Source organism: Leucoraja erinacea, unplaced genomic scaffold (assembly GCF_028641065.1).
Source record: "Leucoraja erinacea ecotype New England unplaced genomic scaffold, Leri_hhj_1 Leri_462S, whole genome shotgun sequence".
In the NCBI taxonomy this organism is placed as follows: Eukaryota; Metazoa; Chordata; class Chondrichthyes; order Rajiformes; family Rajidae; genus Leucoraja; species Leucoraja erinaceus.
Genome location: NW_026576363.1, coordinates 97,403 through 112,790, shown reverse-complemented (window position 1 = coordinate 112,790; position 15,388 = coordinate 97,403). Strand labels below are relative to the sequence as shown.

At 45.4% G+C, this 15,388-nt stretch overlaps 1 protein-coding gene across 1 annotated transcript in view; it reads right to left on the bottom strand.

Annotated features, from left to right (window-relative positions):
* Nucleotides 1-5,315: 5,315 nt before the first annotated feature.
* Nucleotides 5,316-15,388, bottom strand: part of LOC129693893 (sodium- and chloride-dependent neutral and basic amino acid transporter B(0+)-like) — a 62,145-nt gene continuing 52,072 nt past the window's right edge. The window contains exons 11-13 of the mRNA XM_055630631.1: nucleotides 12,383-12,492; nucleotides 12,123-12,293; nucleotides 5,316-6,299 (exon numbers count right to left, since the gene is read on the bottom strand). Coding sequence (XP_055486606.1) covers nucleotides 6,198-6,299; nucleotides 12,123-12,293; nucleotides 12,383-12,492 — 383 coding nt within the window. The 3' untranslated portion in view covers nucleotides 5,316-6,197. The remainder of the gene's footprint in view (nucleotides 6,300-12,122; nucleotides 12,294-12,382; nucleotides 12,493-15,388) is intronic.

The window sequence follows — 15,388 nt, the reverse complement described above, 5'->3', positions numbered from 1 at the left end:
ACGGGTGAAATTATTATGGGCAACAAGGAAATGGCAGAAGAGTTGAATAGGTACTTCGCATCTGTCTTCACTAAGGAAGACACAAACAATCTCCCAGATGTACTGAGGACAGAGATATAAGGGGGGTAGAGGAAACTGAAAGAAATTTTAAATTAGGCGGAGAGACAGATTGAGTGACGTGAGCAGGTGCGTGGCAGATGCAGTATAATATAGCTAAATGTGAGGTTAACCAATTTGGCGCAAAAACAAGGGGGCAGGATTATTAATGACCCTCCATGGATTTAGGTTAGGTGAAGGGGAGGTACAGCGAGACCTGGCGTACATTGTACCACCGGGCACTGAAAGGTGGCGGACAGGTACAGGAGGAAGTGAAGAAACGCTAATGAATGGTTGTCGTCATAACAAGAGGGTTTGAATGAATGAATGGAAGGAATACGTTATTGTCAGTGCACCATACTGTGCAAACGAACTCGCCTCCAGAGGGTAGCAGAGTGAAAAGGTGGTTGGCAGGGTGGGATGTATCCTGCTTGATGTTTGTGGCACAGCGCAAGAATCTGGCCCTATATATATCATCCAAGGAGGGCCACAAACATTTTTATGGATAGGAGTCAAGAGGGTTCTTCTGAAGTTGTTATAGGGCTCGGGTGTGAGACCCATCGGGAGTATTGTGTCCAGTTTAGATCTCATAACCTTTCCGAGGAAGGACATCCTTGTTGAGTGACGGCGGTTGCAGCGTAGGTGCACGAGCTTGATCCCTGGGAGGGTGGGACTGTCATATGAGGGGAAAGATTGAAAAGGCCAGGCTCGTATTCACTGGAGTTTAGAAGGATGAGGGGGGTCTTATCGAAAAACATTATTAAAATTATAAAGGACTGGACACGCTTAGGATGCAAGGAGTAAAAGTTTCCCATGTTGACGTGGTCCAGCGAACAGGGGGGCTCAGTCTAGACTAAAAGCGGGAGGGCATCATGCATTAAGACTTTTTCACCCAGAGAGTATGATTTATGGAATTCCGTTGCAACAGCGGCAGCCAGTGGAGGACCATTCACTGAAGGGATTTAAGAGAGAGATTAGATGGCGCTCAAGGGGCGAGTGGAGTCAAGGGAATATGGGGAGAAGGCAAGGCACGGGTGATAGATAGGGATGATAAGCCTTGATTACAATGAATGGCGGGTGCTGGATCGAAAGGGCCGAAGGGTTTTCTTATGCTTTCAAGCTTCTATATTGTCGGCCGGATGAGATTTTGAGCCTGTGCCCAACCATGGGCCGGGACTCATGAGACACAGGACACCTGAATGCTCATTTCACATTCCCTTATATGATGCCTTCCGGAGGTGCCGGCTGGCGGAGCCCTGCGGGTCCGGAGCCTGGGTCTCGCAGATCAGAGCTGGAGCTCGTGAGTCAAACGACAAGCCCAAGGGCTAACGGCCCAACTGGGTCTGCAGGACCCCCGCGGCTGGGGGGCCTGGGTCGGGAGTCACGGAGGCGTGCAGAGAGGAACCGGTGATGATGGTGCTGACCGGCAGATGAGGACGAACCAGGTGGAGTGAGGGGACGCCGCTGCCGGGGAAAGGAACAAAAGGAAGACCTGGCGTGTGGGGGTGGGTGGTGTGGGGGGGGGGGGCACCGTGAGGAGGGGAAAGAACAATGGAGGACCCGGTTTGGGGACCGCCATGAGTGGGGAAGGGAGGAACAAAGGTGGACCTTGCACTGGGGTACTTTGTCACTTTGTCAGTACACTATATCTTGGGTATGCAAGCAAAGAATTTCACTGTTACTTGTCACGTGTAACAATTCAATTCAATTCCTTAATTTGGGATAACCTCACCGTGGTCCCACCTCCAACCTGGCACCATATTCTGTGGAGAATTTGGATCTCACCCATTATGACATAGAATCAGAGCGTACGTCCGCTGGTCTATAAGTCAAGCAGTTGCTGGCCTCCCCCAAGGTCATTGTAAAAGGAAGGCTGGGCAAGCTGAAAATGCCTATGGCCAAAACTAAAATTCCAGAGACAGGCCTGTCAACATTTCGGTGGCGGGATACTTTCTCTGGACTGGGGGAGGAGTCAGTTTCAAAGCAGAGCTGAGAGCCAGGGGTGAGGTGCAGGACAAAAGTCTACATGAGTTTAGTTAAGGCAAATCGGGTAATAAGGAATAGGAGTACTGACCATCACGGCGGAGTTGGGTGAGAAAGTGGGCAAGAAAGGAACGCATGTAATGGGAAACAATGAGAGAGCAGTTTACGTGAAGTTGCAGAATTCAATGTTCATTCCAAATGGAGTGTGGGGTCTTGAAGCCACACTTGTGTTCGGCATCCTCCCACTGTGTGACTTGCTGACCATCATGTAATACAAAGTGTCTGCTTCCACCACTCTCTCAGGCAGGGTATTTGCAGGCACTCACCATTTCCCATTAGAGTTAAACAACAAAGAAGCAAGACTGTCGGCCCACCATATCCAAAAAAATCAAAACCCTTCTATGCCTTAGGGATTCAAGCGCTCCCCTGAGATATTTCTTAAGTGTGACATTATATGCTGCTACACACTCAGGCATTATGCTTCATTCTAACCTCCTTGGGTTGAAAAGACGTCTTCATATCCACTCTAACAGTCTTTACTACTTATTCTAAACATGCATCTTACTATTTATTCTAAACTTATGCCTCTAGATTGCATTGCTAAGGGGAAACGTTTCTTAATTTTTAAAGAAAAAACAAACCCCACACCGAGCCAGTTGCTCCTCGTCAGGAACATAAAAACATCGACATAGAAAACATAGAAAATAGGTGCAGGACTAGGCCATTCGAAGGGACGAATGGCCTACTCCTGCACCTATTTTCTATGTTTCTATGTTTCTATTTCGGCCCTTCAAGCCTGCACCGTCATTCAATATGATCATGGCTGATCATCCAACTCAGTATCCCATTCCTGCCTTCTCTCCATACCCCCTGATCCATTTAGCCACAAGGGCCACATCTAACTCCCTCTTAAATATAGCCAATGAACTGGCCTCAACTACCTTCCGTGGCAGAGAATTCCACAGATTCACCATTCTCTGTGTAAAAAATGATTTTCTCATCTCGATCCTAAAAGACTTCCCTCTTATCCTTAAACTGTGACCCTTAGTTCTGGACTTCCCCAACATCGGGAATAATCTTCCTGCATCTAGCCTGTCCAACCCCTTAAGAATTTTGTAAGTTTCTATAAGATCCCCCCTCAATCTTCTAAATTCTAGCGTGTACACGCTGAGTCTATCCAGTCTTTCGTCATATGAAAGTCCTGCCATCCCAGGAATCAGTCTGGTGAACCTTCTCTGTACTCCCTCTATGGCAAGAATGTCTTTCCTCAGATTAGGTGACCAAAACTGTACGCAATACTCCAGGTGTGGTCTCACCAAGACCCTGTACAACAACAGTAGAACCTCCCTGCTCTTATACTCAAATCTTTTTGCTATGAATGCTAACATACCATTTGCTTTCTTCACCGACTGCTGCACCTGCATGCCTACTTTCAATGACTGGTGTACCATGACACATAGGTCTCGTTGCATCTCCCTTTTTCCTAATCGGCCACCATTCAGATAATAGTCTACTTTCCTGTTTTTGCCACCAAAGTGGATAACCTCACATTTATCCACATTATACTGCATCTGCCATGCATTTGCCCACTCACCCAACCTATCCAAGTCAACTTGGAGCCTCCTAGCATCCTCCTCACAGCTAACACTGCCCCCCAGCTTCGTGTCATCCGCAAACTTGGAGATGTTGCATTCAATTCCCTCATACTTCCCTCATTAATATTAAGTGCTCCATCTCAGACAACATCCTGGTGACCTTCTGCAACATCCTGCTGATCTCATTATACTGTCATTCCTCCTATCAACACCACTATTTTTGTCCTAAATTAATTTCCAAATTGTCACTGAATATAACAAAACGTTTAGCTTCCAGAACAGATTCCTATGAGGCACCACTTCGAATGACTAAAACCATTGCTGTACACCACCTATTGCTAGACCAATTTTAGGTCCATGTTAGCTAACTTACACTAGATCCCAAGGGTTCGAATCTTTTGGATCAGTCTTCCTTATGGGACTTTGTCAAACGTTGTATGCAAGTAAAATGTCGTATCCAAGATCAAAGTGCAAATAAATGATGTCAACCATCTGTTTGACTTGTTGAAGTATTGGTGCAACTTCCTTGATCACATCAATGTGAAGTGAACAGATTAGGTTGCTTGAGATGTGGACGGTGAGATGAGGCCAAGAAAAATAAAGTTGTTAACCATCTCTGCAGCAGCTGGAGGGTTGTGTTTACCACCTCACTTCTTAGGACGACAACCAACTCTTTTGTATTGCTCACAATAAGTACTAGGTTGTGTCTTGAATCATGACACAGGCTTTCACAATCTTTATTCTGTACTTCATATCTTTGTTTTTGTTGATCCCACTGAGGACAGTGGTTTCATCGGCGAGCTTCAAGATGGAGTTGGTGATGTTTTTGGCCACACAGACATAGGTGTCCAAGTAGACTGAGCACACAAGCCTGAGAAGCACTGGTGTTGAAGGTTAGTTGACTATTTCTCTTTCCATACAATCTGCGTGACCTACTGAGTGTTTCCATCGTTTTCTGTTTTTATTTCCAACATCTGACATTTTTATTTGAATCTTCACACACTTTATTCTCTCATAGTGAGTTATGCTGATATATATACTGAAATCATACAGCAAACTCTCCAACAAATGCTACAGGGATACCAGTACTGTCTGTGTTGTGAACTGTGCAACAAGTGCGTTTCCTAATTTTGGCATCTTCTTCGCACTGGGACACCTGGCTCATGTACAGGACAAACCTGTTCAGAGGTCACTCAGAATGCAAAGTGCTGGAGTATCTCAGTGGGTCAAGCATCATCTGTGGAGAACATTAATAGGCCACGTGTTGGGATGAGACTGAAGAGTTCCCACCCAAAACTTTGCCTATTGATGTCCCCCCGAGATGCTGCCTGTCCCACTGTGATACTCCAGCACATTGTGTTCTATGCAGGATTCCAGTATCTGCAGTTCATTGTGTCTCAGAGTTTGCTCACTCAGTAGAGCAGAACTGGTCAGGTCGGGGGAAGTTCTCCCCGCCACGGGTACTATGTAATCCCATGCTACCTGCTCCATGGTCGGATAGTCAGCGACTAAACAGTCTCCCACATCTGGTTTGCTAGGAGGGGGCTGTGGACTCAGCAGGACCAAAAACAAGACCTGTCAAAGGGCAGGTGAGCTTCTAGTGAGCCAACAGCCATCCACACTTCAGTTGAAATTGCGATCACTGTCGTACATAGCATTGTAAGGAGTGAAGAAAAACATGAAATGTAATTCTTCCCTCTCCTTACTTATCAAAAGAGAAGTTTTATCAGTTAGAGCAGAACTGGTAGAAAGAGCCACGCAGTTTTAATAGTTTTCCAAAATCAAGCAACTGTAGAATTGAATGTACAAAATTATTCTGCTGTGCAGAGATTCACAGAAAGTTACTGAATTAGGCATAGTTAACCAATGGAAATTCTGGTGGAGTTAATATTTGAAATTCTTACTTGCTGTACATAAAAGACCTGTAAATGCAATAAACTCTTCTGAAAGCACAATTTTTCTCATCATTCTGATCATTGGTACTCAGAGCAACAACACTCAATCTATCAACCCTGGGCAGCACAGTGGCGCAGCTGGCAGAGCTGATGCCTCACAGCATCAGAAACCTGGTTCAACCCTGACCTCGGGTGCTGTTTGTGTGAAGATGCACGTTCTCCACATGACTGCATGGTTTTCCTCCCATGGCTCAAAGTCATGTAGGTTTGTAGGTTAATTGGCCTCTGTAAATTGTCCCCAGTGTAGAGGGATGGGACAATGGGATACTATAAAACTAATGTGAATGGGTGATTTGTGGTCGGTGGTGTGCTGAAGGGCCTACTTCCGTGCTGTATCTCTGAACTATATTAAAGTATCCCCTTTTGTGATAAAAGCACTTTGGTGCTTTTGGAAACTTTTTTCTCAGGAAAATTTTTTTTGGAAACTCAGGAAGCCGTATAACCAGTAGAATAATAATCTGTTGTGAAGACCTTCCACTTAATTTATGATGTGAATTTCAAGTTCAATGCAAACAGAAAATTTGCCTTAAATTTTCATGTCTTAAATGCAGCAAGAGGTATAACACTGTTAGAGCTTCTGCAAATCTGGATTATTTCTGTATCTTTCCACTCTGTGCTGTTCCAAGTATGGACCCCAATCAGGTGCTGGCACACAAGCAGCAGAAATCTTCTGTGGAAAGGAAAAATAAAACATTTCATTAATTCATTCTTTAAATGGGTTCAGGAGGCTTAATATGTGAAGCAAATTTTGCTCAAGGAATTATCTACTGAGGGTCGCAGAGTTGAAAGTTTGGAGGTGGAAGACATAGGTAGCAAGGTGAAAAGTAAAAGTGGCAGGCAGACAAAACTAGGGCAAAAATCAAAAAGGACCACCTTTCAACATAATTGTGTAAGGGGTAAGAGTGTTGTAAAAACAAGCCTGAAGGCTTTGTATCTCAATGCAAGGAGCATTCGTAATAAGGTGGATGAGTTGAATGTGCAGATAGCTATTAATGACTATGATATAGTTGGGATCACGGAGACATGGCTCCAGGGTGACCAAGGCTGAGAGCTGAACATCCAGGGATATTCAATATTCAGGAGGGATAGACAGAAAGGAAAAGGAGGTGGGGTAGCATTACTGATTAGAGAGGGGATTAATGCAATGGAAAGGAAGGACATTAGTTTGGAGGATGTGGAATCGGTATGGGTAGAGCTGCAAAACACTAAGGGGCAGAAAACGCTGGTGGGTGTTGTGTACAGGCCACCTAACAGTAGTAGTGAAGTTGGAGATGGTATCAAACAGGAAATTAGAAATGCGTGCGACAAAGTCAAAACGGTTATAATGGGTGATTTCAATCTACATATAGATTGGGTGAATCAAATTGGCAGGGGTGCTGAGGAAGAGGAATTCTTAGAATGTATGCGGGATAGTTATCTAAATCAACATGTAGAGGAACCAACGAGAGAGCAGGCTATCTTAGACTGGGTATTGAGTAATGAGGACGGGTTAGTTAGTAATCTTGTTGTACGTGCCCCCTTGGGCAAGAGTGACCATAATATGGTTGAGTTCTTCATTAGGATGGAGAGTGACATTGTTAATTCAGAAACAATGGTTCTGAACTTAAAGAAAGGTAACTTTGAGGGTATGAGACGTGAATTGGCCAAGATTGACTGGCAATTAATTCTAAAAGGGTTGACTGTGGATATACAATGGAAGACATTTAAAGACTGCATGGATGAACTACAAAAATTGTTCATCCCAGTTTGGCAAAAGAATAAATCAGGGAAGGTAGTACATCCATGGATAACAAGGGAAATCAGGGATAGTATCAAAGCGAAGGATGATGCGTACAAATTGGCCAGAAAAAGCAGCATACCGGAGGACTGGGAGAAATTCAAAGATCAGCAGAGGAGGACAAAGGGCTTAATTAGGAAAGGAAAAATAGATTATGAAAGAAAACTGGCAGGGAACATAAAAACTGACTGCAAAAGTTTTTATAGATATGTGAAAAGAAAGAGATTAGTTAAAACAAATGTAGGTCCCTTGCAGTCAGAAACAGGGGAGTTGATCATGGGGAACAAGGATATGGCGGACCAATTGAATAACTACTTTGGTTCCGTCTTCACTAAGGAAGACATAAATAATTTGCCGGAAATAGCAGGGGACCGCGGGTCAAAGGAGTTGGAGGAATTGAGTGAAATCCAGGTTAGCCGGGAAGTGGTGTGGGGTAAATTGAATGGATTAAAGGCCGATAAATCCCCAGGGCCAGATAGGCTGCATCCCAGAGTACTTAAGGAAGTAGCTCCAGAAATAGTGGATGCATTAGTAATAATCTTTCAAAACTCTTTAGATTCTGGAGTAGTTCCTGAAGATTGGCGGGTAGCAAACGTAACCCCACTTTTTAAGAAGGGAGGGAGAGAGAAAATGGGGAATTACAGACCAGTTAGTCTAACATCGGTAGTGGGGAAACTGCTAGAGTCAGTTATTAAAGATGGGATAGCAGCACATTTGGAAAGTGGTGAAATCATTGGACAAAGTCAGCATGGATTTACGAAAGGTAAATCATGTCTGACGAATCTTATAGAATTTTTCGAGGATGTAACTAGTAGCGTGGATAGGGGAGAACCAGTGGATGTGGTGTATCTGGACTTCCAGAAGGCTTTCGATAAGGTCCCACATAAGAAATTAGTATACAAACTTAAAGCACAAGGCATTGGGGGTTCAGTATTGATGTGGATAGAGAACTGGCTGGCAAACAGGAAGCAAAGAGTAGGAGTAAACGGGTCCTTTTCACAATGGCAGACAGTGACTAGTGGGGTACCCCAAGGCTCAGTACTGGGACCCCAGCTATTTACAATATATATTAATGATCTGGATGAGGGAATTGAAGGCAATATCTCCAAGTTTGCGGATGACACTAAGCTGGGGGGCAGTGTTAGCTGTGAGGAGGATGCTAGGAGACTGCATGGTGACTTGGATAGGCTGGGTGAGTGGGCAAATGTTTGGCAGATGCAGTATAATGTGGATAAATGTGAGGTTATCCATTTTGGTGGCAAAAACAGGAAAGCAGACTATTATCTAAATGGTGGCCGATTGGGAAAGGGGGAGATGCAGCGAGACCTGGGTGTCATGGTACACCAGTCATTGAAGGTAGGCATGCAGGTGCAGCAGGCAGTAAAGAAAGCGAATGGTATGTTAGCTTTCATTGCAAAAGGATTTGAGTATAGGAGCAGAGAGGTTCTACTACAGTTGTACAGGGTCTTGGTGAGACCACACCTGGAGTATTGCGTACAGTTTTGGTCTCCAAATCTGAGGAAGGACATTATTGCCATAGAGGGAGTGCAGAGACGGTTCACCAGACTGATTCCTGGGATGTCAGGACTGTCTTATGAAGAAAGACTGGATAGACTTGGTTTATACTCTCTAGAATTTAGAAGATTGAGAGGGGATCTTATAGAAACTTACAAAATTCTTAAGGGGTTGGACAGGCTAGATGCAGGAAGATTGTTCCCGATGTTAGGGAAGTCCAGGACAAGGGGTCACAGCTTAAGGATAAAGGGGAAATCCTTTAAACCCGAGATGAGAAGAACTTTTTCACGCAGAGAGTGGTGAATCTCTGGAACTCTCTGCCACAGAGGGTAGTTGAGGCCAGTTCATTGGCTATATTTAAGAGGGAGTTAGATGTGGCCCTTGTGGCTAAGGGGATCAGGGGGTATGGAGAGAAGGCAGGTACGGGATACTGAGTTGGATGATCAGCCATGATCATATTGAATGGCGGTGCAGGCTCGAAGGGCCGAATGGCCTACTCCTGCACCTAATTTCTATGTTTCTATGTTTCTATAAGATCCATGCGGGTTTGTGTTACCCAGAGACCTGGAAAGTCAATGGAAAATCATTGAACTATATTTAGAACTCAGAAGATGTTGAGAACTATTTCATTGCTTTAACAAGTCACTGAGGCATGGAGAGAGGATGGGTTCAGCTTGAGGAGATGTTTGGGTAATTTGTGTGATCAGTAAGTTATAGTTATAGACGCATACAACATGGAAACAGGCCCTTCTGCTCAACTTGTCCATGCTAACCGATATACCCTATCCATACTAGTCCCATTTCCCTGCGTTTGGCCAATATCATTCTTAACCTCATCCATGTACCTGTCCAAATGTTTTTTTAATATTGTTCCTATACCTCCTTTGGAAGCTCATTCCATACAAACACTATCTTTGAGTGAAAAGGTTGCTCCTCAGGTTCTTATTAAATCTTTCCTCTCTCCTCTTAAACCTATTTCCTCTGGTTCTTGATTCCTCTACTCTGGGTAAACTTTACCCCCCGAAAGGGAGAACCAAGGAGGGAGTGTTCTCTGCAGAAGAAAGAAAAAGGTGGGAGTACAATGTGACTGGTGATGGGATCATGTTGAACGTGGCAGAACTGTCAGAGTATGATGCATTGGATACTAAGTCTGGTGGGGTGAGAAGTGAGGACCAGGGAACTCCATCTGTATGGGACTAAGCATCACACGGGAGGGCTGGTGACCAACGCAATAATACACCTCTCCACCAATTCCAATATTGCTCGCCTGTGGGGGAGTAGGGGGCTTTCTCTTGCGCTAGTATGGGTGTTGCGTGCCCCAGGTGCTGGTTTCCAGAGGGCTAGTATAGACATTGTGGGCCGAATGGATATTTTGGCTGGCAGCCAACTGTTGCAATGATTTTAAAAGCCAAGCCAAGGCAAACAATTGGGCAGCAACCACCCGACAACCAAAATTCATTTTGTGAACACAAACTTGTTAAAAAGGTGAGGCAGACAATTGGGCAGCAGCCATCTTACAGCCGCATCGAGGGGACTCACCGTGGAGTAGACGTGCGTTCAGTGTTATTCGCAGCTCAGAAAGCCGTGACTCTCTCGCTTCTTGGGTCTGGCAGAGACTGAGTGAGGGATGCACTTCCGGGTTTTATAGTCCCTCCCCCCTGCCGCCAGCGGGGGCAGCAGAGAGAATGGGGAATTTATTTTAAACATTAATATCTCTCTGATTTTTCATCGATGGAAAAATTCCTCGGGTCCCGGAAGGCGGAAGGGGGCTCTGAGCGAGGTGGTCAAAAATGACGGCCGTAGATGGCGGCGTTTTCTCGGAAATCACAGCACAGCGAGCCAAAAGCGGTCAAGATCAGACTTTAAGTAAAACTAGACCAAGTGCAGACCCGTTGGGACTGTTCCCCCAACGTGCAGTTGTGGGGGGGAGGCTGCATGCAGCGTCACCCACACTAACTATCCCCCCCCCCCCGCACTCACGCTAATTACCCCCCTTGATATTATATTAATATTATTAATTTGCTCCTTTTACACACACCACTGACGCATAGCCCCCAACTTGCAGTCACATCTAGAGAGGATGGGGGGGAGGGGTGCGGGGTTAGAGACACAGAGAGGGGGAAAGGGGGGGGGGGGGGAGAGGGGGAGAAGAGGGGGTGTGGGTGGGGGGGGAAAGGTGGGGAGGAGAGAGAGAGGGTGAGAGTGAGGGGGAGAGAGAGGTGGTGCTGAGAGGGGTGTGGAGGGGAGGGATGGAGGGGAGAGAGAGGGCGGAGAGGGGGGAGGGGGGGGGGGGAGAGGGGGTGTGCTGAGGGGGGGTGAGGTGAGGGGAGAGGTGGGGAACAGGGGGGGGAGGGAAGGCGGTAGGGGTGGGTGGAGGGGAGAGGGGTTTAGGGGAGAGGACGGTGGGGGGGGGAGGGGAGGGGAGGAGGAGGGAGAAAAAGGGGGGGGAGGGGGGGTGAAGGGGGAAAGAGAGGAGGAGAGGGAGAGGGGGGGGAGAGGGGGGAGGATGGGGGGAGAGGGGGGGAGGAGAGGGGGGGGAGAGGAGAGGAGGGGGGGGGGGGGAGGGAGGAGGAGAGAAGGAGGGAGGGGGGGGGGGGGGGGGGGAGAGGGGGGGGGGGGTGATTCAAGCATTGTTTATTTCTTTTTTTTCATAGCATTGAATTTTATTATTTCTCTGTGTCCCGCCCTCAAAGCCCAAAATCCACTCCTCTATAAATTTGTTCAATTATTTCCTGAAATCTATCTATATTACTAAATCTTAGTTCTTGACCGCTTTTGGCCTTCTGTGCTGTGATTTTGATGATGATATGATATGATATGATAGTCTCAGTAACAGCTTCTATCCCTCTGTTATCACGCTTCTGAACGGTCCTTCCATAAACTAGGGTACTGTCAAATTCACCTCTACCCTGTTGTGGATTTTGGGCTTTGTCTGTTGAACTGATGAGTTACAATGCTGAGAAATATTCTGCACTCTGTATCCTTCCCTTCATTCTACCTATTGTACGATCTTGACTTGATTGTATTTTTGTCTGGTACATCTGATCTGATTGGATGCAAAACAAAGCTTTTCTCTTTATACGTGACAATAATAAACCTAAACGTCTCAATTATGATCTCTAACTTTCCAGGAATCTTGCAGACATGATATGTTAAGGAGTGAGGATACTTCATATTCTGTTTACCAAGTTGTGTCCTCACCTGGTACAATGTGGAGCCCTCAGCTTGGACAACTTTCACAATGGCAATGATGGGGATCCACATAATGCTGAAGATGATTGTACACCAGCCGAGAGCTATTGCCCAGGTGGGGTACTCGATGAGTCCGTATGTTGGTGGGGTGAATGTGACCAAAGACCAAGCTAAGACCACCTGTTTCAAATAATTGCACAGAAAGATGTCAGAGATGCAATGAGTTAGACAATTGGTGATTTTCATTAATAAAATAATTAAACTCTTACCACCAACAAGCACGGTGAGATAAAACACCAGCACACTCTCCACCACAGCCAGAACATCCAATCCTTCTCCCCAATCATCGTCTCAATGTCCCTGATGAATCTGTTCACCCCTGTGGACAGCAGTAATGTAGAGATACTCAATAATGTATCATCTTGTCTTTAGGGGAAGTTTAGAGTCATTGAGTCGTACAGCATGGAAAGGAAACAGACCATCAGGCCAACTCATCCACGCCAGCCAAGAATTCCTATTTAAGAAGTTCCATTTGACCATGTTTAGCCTATTTTCTAAACCTTTCCTCACCATATATTTGTCCAAGTGTCTTTTAAAGCTGTTATAGTACCTGTCTTAATCGTACCCTTTCACCATAAACTCAAGTCTTCTGATTCTTAATTTGTCTACTCTAGGTAAAAGACTCCGTATTCACCATATCTTCATTTGGTCTAGAGTGCATTCAGGAAGTATTTAGACCCCTTCACTTTTCCACATTTTGTTACGTTACAGCATTATTCAAAAATGGATTAAATTCTTTTTTTTTTATCATCAATTTACACACAATTACCCCATAATTAAAAAATGAAAACAGGTGCTTAGAAATTTTCACAAGTAATTAAAAAGAAATAACTGAAATATCACATTTACATAAGTATTCAGACCCTTTACTCAGTACTTTGTTGAAGCACCTTTGACAGCGATTACAGCCTCAAGTCTTCTTGGGTATGACACTACAGGCTTGGCACACCTGTATTTGGGTAATTTCTCCCATTCTACTCTGCAGATCCTTTCAAGCTCTGTTAGGTTGGATGGGGAGCATCAATGCACAGCTATTTTTAGGTCCCTCCAGAGATGTTCGATCGGGCTCAAGTCCGGGCTCTAGCTGGAGCACTCAAGCTCATTGTCACAAAGCCACTCCTGCATTATCTTGGCTGTGTGCTTAGAGTCGTTGTCCTGTTGGAAGGTGAACCTCTGCCCCAGTCTGAGGTCCAGAAATTTTCATCAAGGATCTCTCTGTACTTTGCTCCGTTCATCTTAGCTCAATCCTGACTAGTCTCCCAGTTCCTGCCGCTGAAAAACATCCCCGAAAAACAATTTTTCGAGGATGTAACTAGTAGAGTGCAAAAGGGAGAACCAGTGGATTTGTTATATCTGGACTTTCAGAAGGCTTTTGACAAGGTCCCACATAAGAGATTAGTATACAAACTTAACGCACACGGTATTGGGGGTTCAGTATTGATGTGGATAGAGAACTGGCTGGCAGACAGGAAGCAAAGAGTAGGAGTAAACGGGTCCTTTTCACAATGGCAGGCAGTGACTAGTGGGGTACCGCAAGGCTCAGTGCTGGGACCCCAGCCATTTACAATATATATTAATGATTTGGACAAGGGAATTGAATACAACATCTCCAAGTTTGCGGATGACACGAAGCTGGGGGGCAGTGTTAGCTGTGCGGAGGATGCTAGGAGGCTGAAAGGTGACTTGGATAGGCTGGGTGAGTGGGCAAATGCATGGCAGATGCAGTATAATGTGGATAAATGTGAGGTTATCCACTTTGGTGGCAAAAACAGGAAAGACTATTATCTGAATGGTGGCGATTAGGAAAAGGGGAGATGCAACGAGACCTGGGTGTCATGGTACACCAGTCATTAAAAGTAGGCATGCAGGTGCAGCAGGCAGTGAAGAAAGCAAATGGTATGTTAGCATTCATAGCAAAATAATTTGAGTATAAGAGCAGGGAGGTTCTATTGTAGTTGTACAGGGCCTTGGTGAGACCACACCTGGAGTATTGCGTACAGTTTTGGACCTAATCTGAGGAAAGACATTCTTGCCATAGAGGGAGTACAGAGAAGGTTCATCAGACTGATTCCTGGGATGTCAGGACTTTCATATGAAGAAAGACTGGATAAACTCGGCTTGTACTCGCTAAAATTTAGAAGATTGAGGGAGGATCTTATAGAAACGTACAAAATTCTTAAGGGGTTGGACAGGCTAGATGCAGGAAGATTGTTCCCGATGTTGGGGAAGTCCAGAACAAGGGGTCACAGTTTAAGGATAAGGGGGAAATCTTTTAGGACCAAGATGAGGAAAACATTTTTCACACAGAGAGTGGTGAATCTCTGGAATTCTCTGCCACGGGAGGCCAGTTCATTGGCTATATTTAAGAGGGAGTTAGATGTGGTGCTTGTGGCGAAAGGTATCAGGGGGTATGGAGAGAAGGCAGGTACAGGATACTGAGTTGGATGATCAGCCATGATATTATTGAATGGCGGTGCAGGCTCGAAGGGCTGAGTGGCCAACTCCTGCACCTAATTTATATGTTTCTATCCCCACACCTTGATGCTGCCACCACCATGCTTCACCGTAGGTATGGTATTGGCCAGGTACCTGGTTTTCTCCAGACGTAAAACTTAGCATTCAGGCGAAAGAGTTCAATCTTGGTTTCATCAGACAAGAGAATCTTGTTTCTCATGCCTTTTGGCAAACTCCAAGCAGGGTGTCATGTGCCTTTTATTGAGGAGTCCCTTCCGTCTGGCCAATCAACCATAAATGTCTGATTGGTGGAGTGCTCCAGATATAGTAGTCCTTCGTGAAGCTTATCCCATCTCCACAGAGGAACTCTGGAGCTCTGACAAAGTGACCATCGGGTTCTTGGTTACCTCCCTGACCAAGGCCCTTCTCCCCGATTGCTCAGTTTTACCAGACGGCCAGCTGTATGAAGAGTCCTGGTGTTCCAAAGTTCTTCCATTTAAGAACGACGGAGGCCACAGTGCTCTTCGGGACATGCAATGCTGCAGAAATGGTTTTATACCCTTCCCCATATCTGTATCTCGACACAATCCTGTCTCGCAGGTCTACGGACAATTCCTTCACCTTCATGGCTTGGTTTTTGCTCTGACATGCACTGTCAACCGTGGGATCTTATATAGACAGGTGTGTGCCTTTCCAAATCATGTCCAATCAATTAAATTTACCACTGATGGACTCCAATCAAGTTGTAGAAACGTCTCAAG